Source organism: Gymnodraco acuticeps, unplaced genomic scaffold (genome assembly GCF_902827175.1).
Source record: "Gymnodraco acuticeps unplaced genomic scaffold, fGymAcu1.1, whole genome shotgun sequence".
Taxonomy (NCBI): domain Eukaryota; kingdom Metazoa; phylum Chordata; class Actinopteri; order Perciformes; family Bathydraconidae; genus Gymnodraco; species Gymnodraco acuticeps.
This window is the reverse complement of record NW_022990158.1, coordinates 1,478,740-1,496,637: the sequence shown is the minus strand read 5'-3', so window position 1 is coordinate 1,496,637 and position 17,898 is coordinate 1,478,740. Positions and strand designations below refer to the sequence as shown.

Genomic DNA, 17,898 nt, shown 5'->3' with positions numbered 1-17,898 from the left:
CTTGTTTCTATTTTCCCATTGGCTTGCCCACCACAAGATAGTGCTGTTGCCCATTTTTGCATGTCGACTAACATTTTGTGATGTCTGACGTTACTTCTGTGAGAAAAAACCTCAGAGGTGTTAGACATGTCTGCTTTTAGAGCTCTGTGAAATCAGTCGGATCAGGAAGTGGTTTTTATAAAAAGATATGTTTGGGTGACAAGTTCTTTTCTCTCTTCCTCTAAATGCAATACATCATGTAGAACTAGGAGAGTTTTGCAAAATTGAATTTAAATTCTTCAAACATTATATTTGATTGTCTCCTAAATATTCTGATAAAGATATACTTAAGTCAAATGTTATTCTGCCTGTTGAACTGTTTCTGTAGAAGAGCAGAACTTTGTCACGACAAGTTTTAAATTCAAAATAGGAACCAACCACAGTTCGATCAACCACAATTAGGCACAGTACTGCTTGAGGCACGGCATCAGCAGGGAGAAACCCAGAGAGACCAAAGTGTCAGGGGCGGATCTACCGGGGTGGCATGGGGTGGCAACTGCCACCCTAAACAATAGCCTTGCCACCCCAGCTGCCACCCCAGTTGGCATCTTTGTTTTGAAAGAAAAGTTGTGGCTCATCGGACATTTATGAGAGAAAGTCTCTAATGTCCGAGTGCAAGTGAATGCAGCACATTATGCACGTCATGTAACCCCTCCCCCGGTCCTGGCGCGAGAGTGGAAATATGATTGGTGGCGAATTCACTTGAACGGGGGACGGCGCAAAACGAGAAGCCTTTTGGACCCCAAGCACTGAAGGAATGAGGTAGTTGCGGTCTACAATGACAGAGAAGAGAATGTCAAGTTTGGCTGTACTCAGCATTGAATCAAAACGCACTACAGCTGTTGATCTTAATAAGTTTGTGAGGCGTTTTGCTGAACAAAATAGTAATCGCCGCATTCAGCTGTAATAGACATGCCAACTTGATGCTCTGCTCACGGATGACTCGATGAGAATTCTTTCACACACACATACGGGTTTTGGGCCGAGGGCGACACCGTACTTCCGGTATCAACCATTTCACGCGAGGTGCATACAGAATATCATAGTCGATTGCCTTAATCAATATAGTCAACTCTAAAATACCACATATATGCATTGGCATGATAATATTATTGTGACAAGTGGGGTATTCACCTGGTGTTTCCAGAAGATAGACGTAGATGCTGCCAAAATCGACCGAAGGCCACTTTTGAGGGTCGTAATTCCATACATTGTACATCCAACAACCCACACAGCTCTAGTTTACGCTGGTAACGACCTAGAGCACACCCCTCAAGTCCAGAGATGTAATCCGAAGACATGCAGCGATTTATTCGGTCGTTAATTCAGAAAAAAAACCTAGTGCGCTCTACCTGGCAACGTTAGCTAGCTGTTTATATTAGCATCTCCAGGATTTTTGCACCTCCAGAAAAATGGCGTCTTTATAAAAAAATATATGGCGCGCGTTGCATTGTGGGTAGCTGTGACGTCACTGTGTGTGAAAGAATAACAAACTGTTAAGATGATGACCTTGTATGTGTGTATATATTTTTTTCTTTGAGGGGGTCTGCCCCCAAAAAACAGTTTTAAGTCCTGAGAAAGTAAAATAAGACGGTGTGTAAAACTACACTGCCCAGCCAACAGAAAGTAACCACTTTGATTTAACTAGGCCAGTAGGTAAGGACCTTCCACTGGATAATAACTGCAGCGATGTTTTAGCTGAATACACGTTTTTTAACCCTAACTGATGCAGTTAGTCACGTCTTTAATGTTTGTTCTTTCTGATGTAAAGTCAAGGTTGTAACTGTATATCAATAATGATATAATTACTTGTTTTTCAAATTTGAAGGAGGGTGAGCAAGCATCTTGATGAACATTCATCATTAACTCCTCCAAAAAATATAGTTTATTCAATAATAAATGAATATGTGAATCATAACAGTTCTTCACTATATCTGTAAAGCGTCTTTGAGCACCTGTAAAAACGCTAACAAATTAAATCTATTATTATTATTATTATTATTTATTAACAGTGATTGACAGCTGATAGGAATAATATGATTGTTAATAGTATCATATTCATCCAGACAAACATCGATGAGACAGTTAATTAATGTACTTATTGCAGCAGTCTGCATAGATTTGGTACCCCTGCTGGTCTAAGAGTGAAACAAACTCATTCAGTTATTGTTCAGTTAAAATTCATTAAATTACGTCTGCCACCTTATATGTAAGGCTTTACTGATGTGCCACAATAATATCACCTATGTGATTGAGTTAAAATATTAATATTGTGGCTTTCCAAGTTAACATTGATTGTAGGGGTGTAACGGTTCACAAACATTTCGGTTCGGTACGTACCTCAGTTTTTAGGTCACGGTTCGGTTCGGTACGTTTTCGGTACAGCAGAAAAAATTATCACAAAACATTAAATATTTTTTTAAAATTATTATTAAACTGTGACTAATGTATTCAAATAAATACAAAATATAGTAAAATAAACATTAAGGTGCAGCATTTCGATGAACTGAAATAATCTGTATTTGAACTGTACTAGTACCGAAGCAGCCAGCTTGACATTAGGACTTGCTTGTCATTGTATTTTCATGTTGTTTAAAGAAAGATGAACTTGTCCACATTGCTTGCTGAAAGGGCAGATCTGCTGGCACTAACAATGTCTCCTGCTGTGGAGAACACCCTCTCGCTCGGGACAGAGGTAGCAGATACAGCCAGGTAGCGCTTTGCTAACATGGCAACATAAGGATATTTGGCGTTTGTAATAGCTTTGGCTCGGTCTGAACTCTTTGCGAGTGGTGGAGGCTTAAATGCTAGTGGGAGTTGGGTTTGCACTTCAGTCTTTTTTCTTTTGGTACCGGTGATATTCACATTCGGGTGATGCCTTTTCAAATGAGTGTGATGTATTGCCAGCCGCGTAACCAATGTTAGTTGAACAATGCCGACAAACAGCTTTGGTTCGGTCCACCTGTCTTTGTCCTTCATCCTTGTACGTAACTGTGAAACCAAAATGTTCCCAAACCGGAGACTTCAATGATGCTGGAGGATTTTCAGCTCAACTTTATCTGCGTTCGCCATTTCGACAGTTCCTCAAATTACTGACTACATTTTAACGCATCCCTGTGACCAGCTCTCATAGTATGCCTCTCGTCCAATGAAATGACTTGGTCTCTCTATGATATAGATTACTTCCAGAAAGTTGTTCATGTTCTCAATTTTTTACGTTTAACGCTATATTCGTTCGGTACACACGTGTACCGAACCGAAGGGCCCGTACCGAATAATTTCAGTACGTGTACCGTTACACCCCTAATTGATTGATATGATTGCGATTTAAATCAGCATATACTTCTGTCAGGGGATGCCACCCCTCAAAATCTCCTGCCACCCTCTTGCCACACCATGAATATTTGTCTAGATCCGCCCCTGCAAAGTGTTAACATTAAATGAAACAAAAACTACTTTTCTTGCAAAAAAAGAAAATACAAAGAAAGAGTGGACAAAGTAAGACAATCTCCTGTTAAAGTTTGGGCGTGATAAAAAATGCTATCATATATACATAAACCAGGGTCTTTTAACAACTCAACTGAGTTCTATAAATACATATTTTTTTACTAAACACTATGAATCTTTTCAACTAAACACTGTATTTTTAAGGCTGGAAAGTTATTTCATAATCAGGTGACAAAATGAATGATCACTGTGTTAAATAAACTGACCAGAAATGTATTAGAGAAATGAAATATATATTTATTTAAACATCGAATAAATAAGTGAATTATGAAAGTCAACTTAAATCAACATATCAATTGTTACAATTAGAATCATACATACATTGACAGATGTCTTTTACAATTATTTATCTGCTCAATTTCATGTGATGCATGTCATTTTTGACAAGACCTTCATTAAAAGGCAGGCTTTACTGATGAATACCATTCTTGGGATTTCACATTATGCAAAACATTTTAGAACGCACCAAAGTGGTGGACTGCACAATAAAAGGAATGACATTGCCATCTTCAGAGCCACCATTCCACTAGACTCTAGAGAAACTACTAATCTGATGCTAGCAGGTTCTTGTGTTTACAGCCAAGGGGGCCACCACATGCATGACAAAAGTGTTTTTGCTGGTGAAAATTCTGGTTTTGCTAACTGTACATTTCATAAATGGCATGGTTTTTGAGATTATGTCAGAGTTGTAGCAACTCCAAATGTTTGCAGCAGACTGTGAACTTTCCGTAGTGACGTGCAGACCTCTTTCTCTTGCATGGGTGGTTTCTGTGGAGAATGCTCGATGATCATCATTTTCCTTCATGCTTCATGTTTCATTCATCAAAGGTGCTTTGGTTAAGATAGGCCATCATTTAAGGTGTAATGGTGTTTATGTTAAGTCATGGATGTCTGTTTTGTGTTGCAGAGACATAAGAAGTGGTACTGCTCCAACTTGTAAATATTACATTCATGGAGGTATGGGACGGGCGATCTTCTGTTAGCAGATTACTAAACTTTCTGTTACTGCCATCGCAAAAATGTTCTCAATTTAACTTAGGTCTGTACTGGGGTTTTTGCCCGTCGAATCCAAGCCAGCACAGCAGCTAACTTAAGCTCCGTCCCCCAGAGCCACTCTACATAATAGAGATAAAATACTGTACTTCCTTTTAGCAGGTGGCGTGGTATTAAACATTGTGCCTTTTAAAGTAAAATGTAGCTGCTTTTGGTGAATAAAACTCCATTGTTTCCCAGCGTGGTAAATACTGTACCTGGTATCTTTCTCTGATTGCTGAGCTTAAAACACATTTAAATTCGATGTGTTGGACATGAAAGCTGCATGAACACAACATCTCCATCCTAAAATTGTGCAAGTATTGACATATTTTCAATCATTTGTGCAATCTTTGCAATCCTCTGAACACATTATGCGCAGCCTCACAATGTTCATATTAAGGCCTTAACTCACTGAAAGTTGAATTTTTAGGTACACCATAAAGTGTCCAAACACGCACCAAATGTCCTAAGAATTATGCCTTGAACGGCATGATGCACCTACTTCCAACTAATTTCAGATTTGTTGCGTCAAATGAGGACCCAACAACCCAAACCTTTGAAGGAGCTAAAAGGCCAATGGCAATGAGGACTATATACTATTAGACATAAACTGTTAATACAACTGACACTTCAACTTTAAAAAAACTGACTGAAGGTCACATAAGCTGTCACTACCTACATAAATTCAACACAGTCTCACTCCCTGCGCGTCAAAAGACGACGCTTGGTCAGGTTCCTTTGGCGTCCATTTCTAACAAACAAGCGGCGTCCTTTGACGCGCAGGGAGTGAGACTGTGTTGGTCAATTATGGAGGAAGTGACAACTACTGCATATACAAAATAAAACGTCTTTGTTATGAGGTAGGCCACTAACGAACATCAGTGAGTGTATTAAGTGCTTTTTAGTCCTAAAAAACGACTCCAACAGAGTGATACAGTCTTGTATCTGCCGTAATGCAACATGGCTGTACCGTGCAACACTGCTATGCAGTTGCAGGGTGTAACAGTCTTTGATTTGCTAAGCACAGTCAGAAGTATTCATAGAACGATATGATCTCCATGCTTCTGAAAGCTGGTTAGGGTTTTGCAGTATTGTTGTAATGACAGAAGTCCAGTAACAGTTGCTTGTCCCATCAGGAATCAATCCCTGTGCCCTGAACAAATCACCACGAGGAGGATCAGTCAGTTGTAATCCCATATGCTTCATACACATTCCCACATACACGTCTTCAATGTAAACAGCTCTAACATGTGCAGATGCCTCCAGTATCTTCTTGGGTAAATCCAGTGAGAACACATAGCCCAGTCCCAAGGTATACGGTGGGTATCTGGACCCAGAGAAGGCAGAATAGGGCAAAAACCACTTCGATGTACGGTCTCTTATAACAATAGCATTCCTCGCAACCATTCCTGTCATGTAAAGTTGTTTGGGGGCTTTCAAAAGCAAGTCAACAAGGTTGTGGACATTGAGGAACATGTCCGAGTCTATCTTCATGGCATAGGGGGTGTTGGGGCAATGGGAGCCAAGCCATTCGAACATGACCATGGTTTTAATGGTGAGGTTATTATAGCTGTCCAAAAAGTCACTCTGGAGAATATCATGATGTCTCTGGCTTTCCTCTAACACCTACAGAGGGGGACATAGGAGACACAGTTTAAAATTAGTTAAACTTAGTCAAACTGTTATTGTTTTACATATCCAGCAGATACAGAGCAACATTAGCCGCTTTCACTTAGTGCCCGGCACTTAGTACCCCCATGGAACAAAGTACAGATCGCGTTCACACCGGAATAAGTTCCCTGAGGGAAGAGTACGCAAATGAAGCCGCTGACGTCACTTCGTCTTCTTCTGCTTTGGGTTTACTGGCAGGCCGCAAACCACTTCACGGTGTATACTGCCACCCGAAGTCCCCGCAGTTGGGGACTGGCTTCAGTATAAGCTGCTGGGACTTTGTATATGCAGTAGCTTCTAATGCTAATGCCAGCAAATACAATGGCGGCTTCACAAAACTTTTCAGAGTTTTACGGGGCGTGGTTTGTAATTCGCCCAGCCAATCGAAATTGGTACTTTTTTCTCCCCAGGATAGTACCACCTCTCTAGCAGGCACTACTAATGGGGGTAAAAGTTCTCGGAACTAAGTACTTTTTTTGGTGTGAACGCAAAATTCCAGGCACTAACGGAACTAAACGGGAAAAGTATGGGGAAAAGTACTCCGGTGTGAACACGCCTAATAGCATTCATTTGGAGTTGTGTTGCTGGTGAGCTGTTGAAGGTAAGTCAATATTCCCTCTCTTTTCAGCTGTGGTATTCTAGTCTTTGTACACTAATCTCTACAGATATCTGAATATAATTGCAAATTATGGCTTATATGACACAATTACTGGACATAAAATGTACTGTTTTCACTGTTTTCACGCGCACATGTAAATAATATGTACACATGACCAAATATTTATATATCCATCCATCCATCCATCCATCTTCTCCCGCTTATCCGTGGTCGGGTCGCAGGGGTAGCAGTTCCAGCAGAGAGCCGCAAACTTTATTTTCCCTGGCGACATCAACCAGCTCTGACTGGGGGATCCCAAGGCGCTCCCAGGCCAGCGAAGAGATATAATCTCTCCGCCTGGTCCTAGGTCTACCCCTTGGTCTCTTCCCAGCTGGACGTGCCTGGAACACCTCCCTAGGGAGGCGCCCATTCGGGCATCCTAACTAGGTGCCCGAACCACCTCAACTGGCTCCTTTCGACGCGAAGGAGGAGCGGTTCAACTCCGAGACCCTCCCGGATGACTGAACTTCTCACCTTATCCCTAAGGGAGACACCAGCCACCCTGCGGAGAAAACCCATCTCGACCGCTTGTATCCGCGATCTCGTTCTTTCGGTCATGACCCATCCTTCATGACCATAGGTGACGGTAGGAACGAAAATGGCCCGGTAGACAGAGAGCTTTGCCTTCTGGCTCAGCTCCCTTTTCTTCACAACGGTGCGGTAAAGCGACTGCAGTACCGCTCCCGCTGCTCCGATTCTCCGGCCCATCTCATGCTCCATTGTTCCCTCACTCGAGAACAAGACCCTGAGATACTTGAACTCTTTCACTTGGGGTAAGGACTCATTCCCTACTTGGAGTGCATCGGTTTCCTGCTGAGAACCATGGCCTCAGATTTGGAGGTGCTAATCCTCATCCCAGCCGCTTCACACTCGGTTGCGAACCGATATATATACTGTATATCTATATCTATATATATTTATATATGTTCATTTTAATTCATTTCTTATTTTATAGTTATTTATCATTTTAAATTGTTATCTTTGATTTTATCCTCAATTGTATTAATCTGTGCTCTCCTGTTTTTCAATTGTACCCTGTTGCTGTTAAACTACTGAATTTCCCCACGGGGATTAATAAAGGTCCATCTTATATGTTGTCAGACCTCACATTAGACAATTTGTTTCGAGATCAATAATAGAAATGCAGTTTGATTTTATACCAATAAACACCTGTAATGCTCTTTCCCTCTGTTCTTATAAGGTACAGTCTTATGTGGTTGAAAGGGATAGGAAAAGGGAAATCAGGCACTTGTAATGAGTCAGCTCACTTGCTCCTTGGGGGTTGCAGTTCCGTATTCCTCTTTGGACAGTCCCAGCAGGAAGTAGTGGCTCACGACCTGACCCAGCACTGTGGTTTCTCTCCCCCATGTGTTACGGATTGTGTCACGGGCCTCTCTGTTGTGGGATGCGACTGGAATCACAAGGACTAAGAATGGGCTTTCCTGCAAACATCTATGGGGTTCGTCCAATATGAATCGATACCTGTGCGGGTAAGGCACAAAGTACGCTGAAGGATCCTCTGGTGGTGAAGTCTGTAAGCAGAGAAGGTTCTTGTTATTTTTTTTTATGATGATGCAACTCAATAGAACATGATTTATCATATTATTTCTTTTTTTTCTTCTGCATTCATATTAAAAGACAACTAAGGCAGTATAAAGATTTGTTAAGACAAACAAAATCTACTCTTTGGACCCTTTTCTTTGCAAATGCCGGCTCAAAAGATAGTTTTGCGTTCTGTTTGAACACACCATTAAACATCATAATGAAAATCTCTTGCATTGACACAAAATATCTTGTATTGACACAAAATAGCAGCCCATAATTAACTTTTAGAAATATATTTTTTTTTCCTGGGAAAAAATGTGTTGTGTATATGAGTTTTTCTTTGCCTCAATCATTTTGACAGTTGACTAAATATACTCACGCTGTCATCGTCGTAAGATTGGCTTGACCTTAACCTCGAAATGTAGAAAGTTAACATAAACGTTCCCAACATCAGGATTGTCAAAACACACCACCGTTTAGCTCTTGTCCATGGAGTTTTTTCACTGCAAGAACAAAAGTGAAAATTGATATCTTTAATGACTCTTATATGCAAACCAAAAGCACTTCACCATCCATTAGTGGGTTGGAGTGAGAAAGCACTGCCAACATGTTCTTCCTTGACCATTAATGCTATGATTTATGTGTAACTGGAGAACTGAAGAAAACAATAACTCTTCATTGTAAAATGTATGTAAACACATAGCACATATTGATGTGTACAGTAGGTTATTATACTGAACACGTTTTACAACATTTTGTATATTCATACAACATATACAGCAATCATAAGCAGAATAAGAGTCGTCAAAATCCCATTTGCCACAGGCTGAATGTGAGACCCTGACACCTCTATCAGCATTTAGCGTAAGATCGGAACAAGATGAAATCATACTATAATAAAGTCATCATGCTATGAGATTAGTAGAAATTATAAAGAAACAAACCCTTCACAAATTAGTTTTTTTAAAGAGGACATATTATGCTCATTTTCAGGTTCATATTTGATTTTGTGCTCCCACTGTGACACGTTTCCATGTTTTAATGTTCAAAAAGCTCTTTATCCAAAACATAGACCAAGCTAAGGCCAAACTACACTCCTAGCTAAAAATGTCACATCCTTTTTGTATCATATCCGCAGTGAAATGTTTTACTATTGTGTGGGAGAGAAACTGTGTAATTTAAGCCATTTCAGAGCATTTACATGCACAAAAACCTATATAACAAAGGAAAGGGAAAACCCTAATAAGCATAATAGGGCATATTTTTCTACATGGTTCCCTGTCTTCATTTATTAACATAATTAATTCAATGAAGCCTATCAGTAATTTATGAAAAGGCAACATTATCTTTTAACGATGAAACAGCAGGAAGAAACACTTTATAACTCAAATTGTTCCTCTGCGATACATTTTCTTTAATTTAAAAGTGTTGATGGTCATTTTCCTGTCACATGACTTTTGTTAGTGTGTTTTTTAAGGTGAACTGAATTTGTGTTAAGTCAGAGACGAGCTTTACATAATCTACAGCAACAAAACTGTTCTACATTACAACATAGAAGTAAACTCTTACATAAATCATTCTCTCATGACATAAAGCTGTCATTAGGGTTAAAAACATGTCGTGGGTGTTTCCATTTAATACTTTAAGCTACAGTATGTCTCTAGCTATGTAGGCTACAGGTTATAACCAGTAGCGTGGCGTGCGAAAAAAATTAGGGGAAGCCAATAATACGTCCTTTCTTTTGGGTCGGGGGTGTGGTGGTCAATGTAATAATGTAAGAGTGATTACAGCACCCGGTATCAGCGGCGCCGGATTCATTTCAGAAATGGGGGGGGGGGGGGGGGCAAAAAGTGCGTGTGTATGTGACATAGCCTACTTGCCAACCCTCCCGATTTTCGCGGGAGACTCCCGTTTTCCTCCCGGGGTCATATTTATCCCGCATTTCTCCCGATTTCTGACTAAATCTGATTTGTTTCATTCTAACATAACGCACCAAATGTTACTGTTTCCACTCGGACTTCAATACAGCTACACCATTGTTTGGTTTCCATGGTAACGTGTCTCTTTAGCGAGCAAATGAAAGTCTGAGAGGGTCTTCAGGAGGAAGATAGTCAGAGAAAACAGAACAAGAATGGACAACTCAACCCTCTGCTCACTCCTTTCCTGTAAATTAAACTATACAGACCAGCCCACATATGACAGCGCAGTTGCTCATTCCATATCTTCTTTTTTCCTGCTACGCTCTTGTTTGACAAGCTGAATGTTGACTGGTGTTTGACTGAAGTAAGCGCTGTGTTATTAACTCGGTAGGCCTATTTACAAAGCTGTCATCTCCACATTTGGAGAAAGTTACAAGCCGTTTGACTGCAGCACATCTGCATATTTCACAGAAGGCTCGTTTAGTGGTTTTGCAAATAATTAACCACTCTCTGTTTTTGTACCATTCTGCATTGAAGTACCTTCTCTTTGCCCAAATAAGCTTTTATTTGCCCGTCACAATGTCCCGACAACAAACCTCCATGCAGTCGGAACCAGCCTGTTTCGGTTCAACGATGCCGGCGGCGGAGGTTTTGACAGCCTCTGCGGCCGCAGAGCTGCTGCTGGGGTTCATCTGGCTGCGCTGGTTCTATGGTTGAAGGACCAGGCTCCGGAGTTGTGGATGTCAGGGATGTGACATTCAAGTTGTTGAATTTCAGCTTAGTTTGACTGTATTTTGTTTTATTATGCGCCGGTTCTTCTGACATGTTTGCAAGTTTATCTATAGGTTAACGGCTGACACATACAGAACAACGTAACACATGAACACATATAAGCTTTGTTATTGGTTGTAATGTAGGCCTACGGATACATTTGAATGGTGTGACAATGTCCTATTTGATTGGATTAAAATGTACATATTCTTCCTGTTATGTCTGCCTGCTGTATTTTACCTAATGTAAAGTGACCTTCCATCCATCCATCTTCTCCCGCTTATCCGTGGTCGGGTCGCGGGGGTAGTAGTTCCAGCAGAGAGCCCCAAACTTTCTTTTCCCTGGCGACATCAACCAGCTCTGACTGGGGGATCCCAAGGCGCTCCCAGGCCAGTGAAGAGATATAATCCCTCCACCTGGTCCTAGGTCTACCCCTTGGTCTCTTCCCAGCTGGACGTGCCTGGAACACCTCCCTAGGGAGGCGCCCAGGTGGCATCCTAACTAGGTGCCCGAACCACCTCAACTGGCTCCTTTCGACGCGAAGGAGGAGCGGCTCAACTCCGAGTCCCTCCCTGATGACCGAACTTCTCACCTTATCCCTAAGGGAGACACCAGCCACCCTGCGGAGAAAACCCATCTCGGCCGCTTGTATCCGCGATCTCGTTCTTTCGGTCATGACCCATCCTTCATGACCATAGGTGAGGGTAGGAACGAAAATGGCCCGGTAGACAGAGAGCTTTGCCTTCTGGCTCATCTCCCTTTTCGTCACAACGGTGCGGTAAAGCGACTGCAGTACCGCTCCCGCTGCTCCGATTCTCCGGCCCATCTCACGCTCCATTGTTCCCTCACTCGAGAACAAGACCCCGAGATACTTGAACTCCTTCACTTGGGGTAAGGACTCATTCCCTACTTGAAGTGGACAGTCCATCGGTTTCCTGCTGAGAACCATGGCCTCAGATTTGGAGGTGCTGATCCTCATCCCAGCCGCTTCACACTCGGTTGCGAACCGATCCAGTGAGTGCTGAAGGTCGCAGACCGATGAAGCCATTAGAACCACATCATCTGCAAAAAGCAGTGGTGCAATCCTTAGTCCACCGAACTGCAGACCCCCTCCCCCACGACTATGCCTCGAAATCCGATCCATGTATATTACAAACAGGATTGGTGACAAAGCGCAGCCCTGGCGGAGGCCAACCCTCACCGGAAATGTGTCCGACTTACTGCCGAGGACCCGGACACAGCTCTCGCTTTGGGAGTAAAGAGATTGGATGGCCCTGAGTAGAGACCCCCTCACCCCATACTCCCGCAGCACCTCCCACAGTAACTCCCTGGGAACTCGGTCATACGCCTTCTCCAAGTCTACAAAACACATGTAGACCGGATAAGCGTACTCCCAGGCCCCCTCCAGGATCCTTGCGAGAGTAAAAAGCTGATCCGTCGTTCCACGACCAGGACGGAATCCGCATTGTTCCTCCTCAATCTGAGGTTCGACAATCGGCCTGACCCTCCTTTCGAGTACCTTAGAGTAAACTTTCCCGGGGAGGCTGAGTAGTGTGATGCCTCTGTAATTGGCACACACCCTCTGATCCCCCTTTTTAAAAAGGGGAAGCACCACCCCGGTCTGCCACTCCTTCGGTACTGTTTCCGACTTCCACGCAACGTTGATGAGACGTGTCAACCATGACAGTCCCTCAACACCAAGAGCCTTCAGCATTTCCGGGCGGATCTCATCCACCCCCGGGGCTTTGCCACTGTGGAGTTGTTTGACGACCTCAGTGACCTCCCCCCGGGAGATTGGTGTTGATCTCCCGTCATACTCCAGCTCTGCCTCTAACATAGAGGGCGGAGTTGTCGGGTTTAGGAGTTCCTCAAAGTGTTCCTTCCAACGCCCTAACACTCCATCAGTTGAGGTCAACAACGTCCCATCCTTACTGTACACAGCTTGGATGGTTCCCTGCTTCCCCCTCCTGAGGTGTCGGACAGTTTTCCAGAACAACTTTGGTGCCGCCCGAAAGTCCTTCTCCATGTCTTCTCCAAACTTCTCCCACACCCGCTGCTTTGCCTCGGCCACGGATGAGGCTGCTGCCCTTCGGGCCTGTCGGTACCTTGCAACTGCCTCGGGAGTCCCCCGGGATAACAAATCCCTGAAGGCCTCCTTCTTCAGTCGGACGGCTTCCCTGACCACCGGTGTCCACCAGGAGGTTTGAGGGTTACCGCCCCTTGAGGCACCTAGGACCTTGAGACCACAGCTCCCCGCCGCGGCTTCGGCAATAGAGGCTTTGAACACCGACCACACACGCCGGAGGTGTGAGTTGAAGGCCTCCTGAACTTGGGCCTCCTCCAGACGTTCCCAGTTCACCCGAACTACACGTTTGGGCTTACCAGGTCTATCCAGAGGCTTCCCCCGCCACTCGACCCAACTCACCACCAGATGGTGATCAGTTGACAACTCCGCCCCTCTCTTTACCCGAGTGTCCAAAACATACGGCCTCAGGTCCGATGATACGATAACGAAATCGATCATGGACCTTCTGCCTAGGATGCTCTGGTACCACGTACACTTATGAGCATCCTTATGTTCGAACATGGTGTTTGTTATGGCCAATCCATGACTAGCACAGAAGTCCAGTAACAAAGCACCACTCCGGTTCAGATCAGGGGGGCCGTTCCTCCCAATCACGCCCCTCCAAGTGTCTCCATCATTGCCCACATGTGCGTTGAAGTCTCCCAGCAAGATTAAAGAGTCCCCTTCAGGAGCCCCATACAGGACTCTTTCCAGGGTCTCCAAGAAGGCCGTATACTCTGAACTGCTGTTGGGTGCATAAGCACACACAACAGTCAGAGTTTTCCCCCCCATAACCCGCAGGCGTAGGGAGGCGACCCTCTCGTCCACTGGGGTAAACTCCAACAACGAAGCACCTAACCGGGGACTTGTGAGTATCCCCACACCCGCCCGGCGCCTCACACCTTGAGCAACTCCGGAGAAGAATAGAGTCCAACCCCTATCCAGAAGTAAGGTTCCAGAGCCGACGCTGTGCGTAGAGGTGAGCCCAACCAGATCCAACTGGTAACGCTCCACCTCCCGCACAAGCTCCGGCTCCTTCCCCCCCAGAGAGGTGACGTTCCACGTCCCCAAAGCCAGCTTCTGTCGCCCGGGTCTGGTCCGTCGAGACCCTCCGCTTTCACTGCCACCCTTCTGGCAGCGCACCCGACCCCATCGATGTTTCCCGTAGGTGGTGGGCCCGCGGGACGGAGAAGCGGAGGTGTTGCCCACGTTGCCTTTTCGGGCTGGGCCCGGCCGGGCTACGTGGCAAGCCCGGCCACCAGACGCTCGCCGACGAGTCCTCCTTCTGGGCCTGGCTCCAGAAGGGGACCCCGGGCTTCCTCCGGGCCGGGTATCCTCACTTCTTGTGTCGTCTTTCATGAGGTCTTTTGAACCAATCTTAGTCTGGCCCCTTGCCTGAGACCAATTTGCCATGGGAGACCCTACCAGGAACACAAGGTTCCAGACAACACAGCCCCCAGGTTCATCAGGGCACACAAACCCAATCAATGTCAATGTAAAGTGACCTGCTCCATCGAAATCAGTCGCATTGATCCGAAGACACATTTTGAGTTATATTGGAAAGAGGAGATTCCTAGCTTTCTAATGATATCAGGATTGTTTTTGTAGGCCTACTAGGGCCTATATTAAGCAAAAATATGTCACATTATATAATGACTGTCACCGAGTCATCATTTTGAGAAAAAGGCCTTTAAAGTTTCCTCTTCTCTGGATCGATCTGATTGATTATTAGCGGAGCAAATGATCAAAGTATACGGAGGGAAGATATTTTCGTTTGGATTACTGGTCTGGGGGAAGCTCGCGAGTGTGTGTGTGTGTGTGTGTGTGTGTGTGTGTGTGTGTATGTATGTTTGCGTTTGTTTCCCGGGGAAAACTCTCAGGAGAAACACCGGCTGTTGTTATGCTGGCTGTGACGTCAAGTTACTCCGTTCGCTTGTAATTATGCCGTTAAAAGCTTCAAAGCTTTATCATCTGAATTTGCCGAAACAAGTTTAATATTCTGAAAGCCAAGACTTTGTTTATTTGAAATCAGATGAAAACAAACTGTAACGGACCCTGCGGTGTTATCTATGATTACTATTCTTTCACACACAGTGACGTCACAGCTACCCACAATGCAACGCGCGCCATATATTTTTTTATAAAAACGCCATTTTTCTGGAGGTGCACAAATCCTGGCAATGCTAATATAAACAGCTAGCTTATGTATCCAGGCAGAGTGCACTAGGTTTTTTTTCTGAATTAACGACCGAAGAAATCGCTGCATGTCTTCGGATTACATCTCTGGACTTGAGGGGTGTGCTCTAGGTCGTTACCAGCGTAAACTAGAGCCGTGTGGGTTGTTGGATGTACAATGTATGGAATTACGACCCTCAAAAGTGGCCTTCGGTCGATTTTGGCTGCATCTACGTCTATCTTCTGGAAACACCAGGTGAATACCCCACTTGTCACATTACACACGCCTGTTATCTAACCGACAGGTCCGCACGCACTCTCCAGCTGAAACTCTAATAAGCATTCATTCACAAACTAAATCAGGAGACCTTTCACATTTTACGTCCGATTCGCTCCTTTGTTCCTCGCTGTACACCGCTCCAGTTTGGGCATTGGCCTGTCATCAGATTGTATTTGTTGTTGCTGCTGTAGCGGAAGTTTAGTACAATTATTTTTGATTAAATACTCCAAATCTCCACCCTCCATAATTGCACTTGCTTCAGTTGCTTGCTACTTTCTAACGGCGGTGAGAGTGGTGCAGTGACGCTATCTATCTTCTATCGATTACATTTATGATTCGAAAATTATAAAAGTAGGGTAGACATGTGGATATTATCCGACTGAACAAAACGTGCATTTATCTAACAGGTTCGGTTTCCACTGACCTTATTTCGAGCTATTTTCCAAAATCCTATGGAGAAATCCCATTGCTTGTTTATCGAGGGAAACATGAGGGAAACCGAGCGCAGCTTACTTCCGGATTTTAGGACGCGTCACTGCAACACTAAATTGATGCGATTTGATTGGATTGTGAGGCAAGGGAAACCAGCCGCCTCTGTCTTCCCTTGGCATGGCCCTGACTAATCACAGGTTGGCAGGGGCATGACGTGAGCCTTGTCTGATTGGTTCATCCCTCCATTTTTTTTCACCAAGGGAAGCCAATTTCGGCTGGCCTCCTCTCACAACAATGAGTGCAATCTACTGTTTCACTATAACATCTAGAGGGGCGCTGTTTCACTATTTGTAAAATACTCAATGAGAATGGGGCAGAGATGGACCGGCAGCAACACACAACAAAGAATTTCCGAAACTAAACAAAGTGTTTTTATTTATTTATATAATGTATATAACTACAATCCGAAAAAACAGGGGAAGCCTGGCTTCCCTTGGCCTCCAGGAGAAAACGCCACAAGGACATGTAAGGACAATTGTGTCATCACTGTATGTTGAGAGGGTTCACATGGGATGAGCTGCAGAAATATCTTAGCTAAAGTCACGCGTTTAGGTAACTTTGAAAATGTTAAACATGCATTTATGAAATGTGTGCCAAAGCGTTTATGTGGGTAAGCAATATTTGGTATAGCATATACTTGTTTAGATTCAACTGATTTAAGATTAGGTAAATATCACACAAAAAACCCTCTTGCTTCAAACCAGAAATGTAGATATACAGTATACTACTGTATGGAAACCTGTTATAAATGTTGCATTTTTCTGTTATCAAACCAGGAAAATAGATTTGTTTTCCTTGTTGGATACTCCATTATACAGCCACAAAGTCATAAATGATAATAAGGATTAGCCTGAGATCAACCATACTGATCTATTCTAATAATAGCCAGACAAGATTTATTATCAAAGTGTTCATAATCAGGAAGTAAATAGCGCCTTGGACTTAACTGTGTGATCCTCTAAAGTCTATAAATGAACTGAATTCAAATCTGGGCTTACCTTTTGGAAAAAAAGCACTCCAGCATTTTCTAAAGGCAGAGGGATTTCTGTTGTGACAGCTACAGCAGGCTACTAGGTTTTCGAATGAGGACGTTGCTCTTGATGTCTAACTGTCCTTCCTGTATTGAGCGTGGTGTGTGTCAGACAAGCAAACTGAGCCTTCCAAGCAGACACTCACATCACACCGCTCTGAAAATATACATGTGAGGACACGCAAGTTAAAAAAAGTGTTGGATGTGGTTAACAACAAGAAACACGAGTGTGTTTTGACCGGATGCATTGTGTCAACATGATTGAACCTGCAACTTCATAACCAGTTTCCATATCTTTAAGAAAACATTTAAGCACACTAGCTCTTTCATTCTCACCTGGATTTTTAATATGTTTAACTCAATGTATCTACTGTATTTAATGAAGCTCAACTGAAACCATTTTTGTTTTTTCTTCATCTGAACGTAAAAATGGTTTCCAATGTTGATGTTTAAGTAGCTAAAAGTTGTAGATTTAATAAAAAACTATAGAAAATACATTACATTTGCTTATACAATGAGTCATATGGCAAGTTCAAATCAATATTTAAACATGTTAAACTAATACAATATGCGCAGTCATTTTTCTTCTCTCATCCATTTATTCAGGGACATGAACCAGCATGGCAGTGCTGCATAATAAATCAACATGAGACATAGCGCTCCGCGCTTATCATGCTTATGACGTCACAATGGGACGTACCATTAAACATG

General features: G+C 43.4%; 1 protein-coding gene across 1 annotated transcript; it reads right to left on the bottom strand.

Moving 5' to 3' along the window:
• Nucleotides 1-3,806: 3,806 nt before the first annotated feature.
• LOC117546973 (beta-1,3-galactosyltransferase 2-like) lies at nt 3,807-17,264 on the bottom strand. The gene is made up of 4 exons (XM_034217420.1): nt 17,156-17,264; nt 8,835-8,958; nt 8,179-8,442; nt 3,807-6,207 (listed from the first exon to the last, which is right to left on the bottom strand). The coding sequence occupies exons 1-4, from the start codon at nt 17,179-17,181 to the stop codon at nt 5,599-5,601; spliced, it is 1,023 nt and encodes a 340-aa protein (XP_034073311.1). The 5' UTR covers nt 17,182-17,264; the 3' UTR covers nt 3,807-5,598.
• Between the last annotated feature and the right edge of the window lie 634 nt (nt 17,265-17,898).

Coding starts and splice junctions, on each gene's coding strand:
- LOC117546973 (XM_034217420.1), bottom strand. CDS start 17,181: ATGCTGGAGTGCTTTTTTTCCAAAAG. Junction 8,959..17,155: donor GAGTGCTTTTTTTCCAAAAG/GTAAGCCCAGAT, acceptor TTGTTCTTGCAG/TGAAAAAACTCCATGGACAA. Junction 8,443..8,834: donor AATCTTACGACGATGACAGC/GTGAGTATATTT, acceptor CTCTGCTTACAG/ACTTCACCACCAGAGGATCC.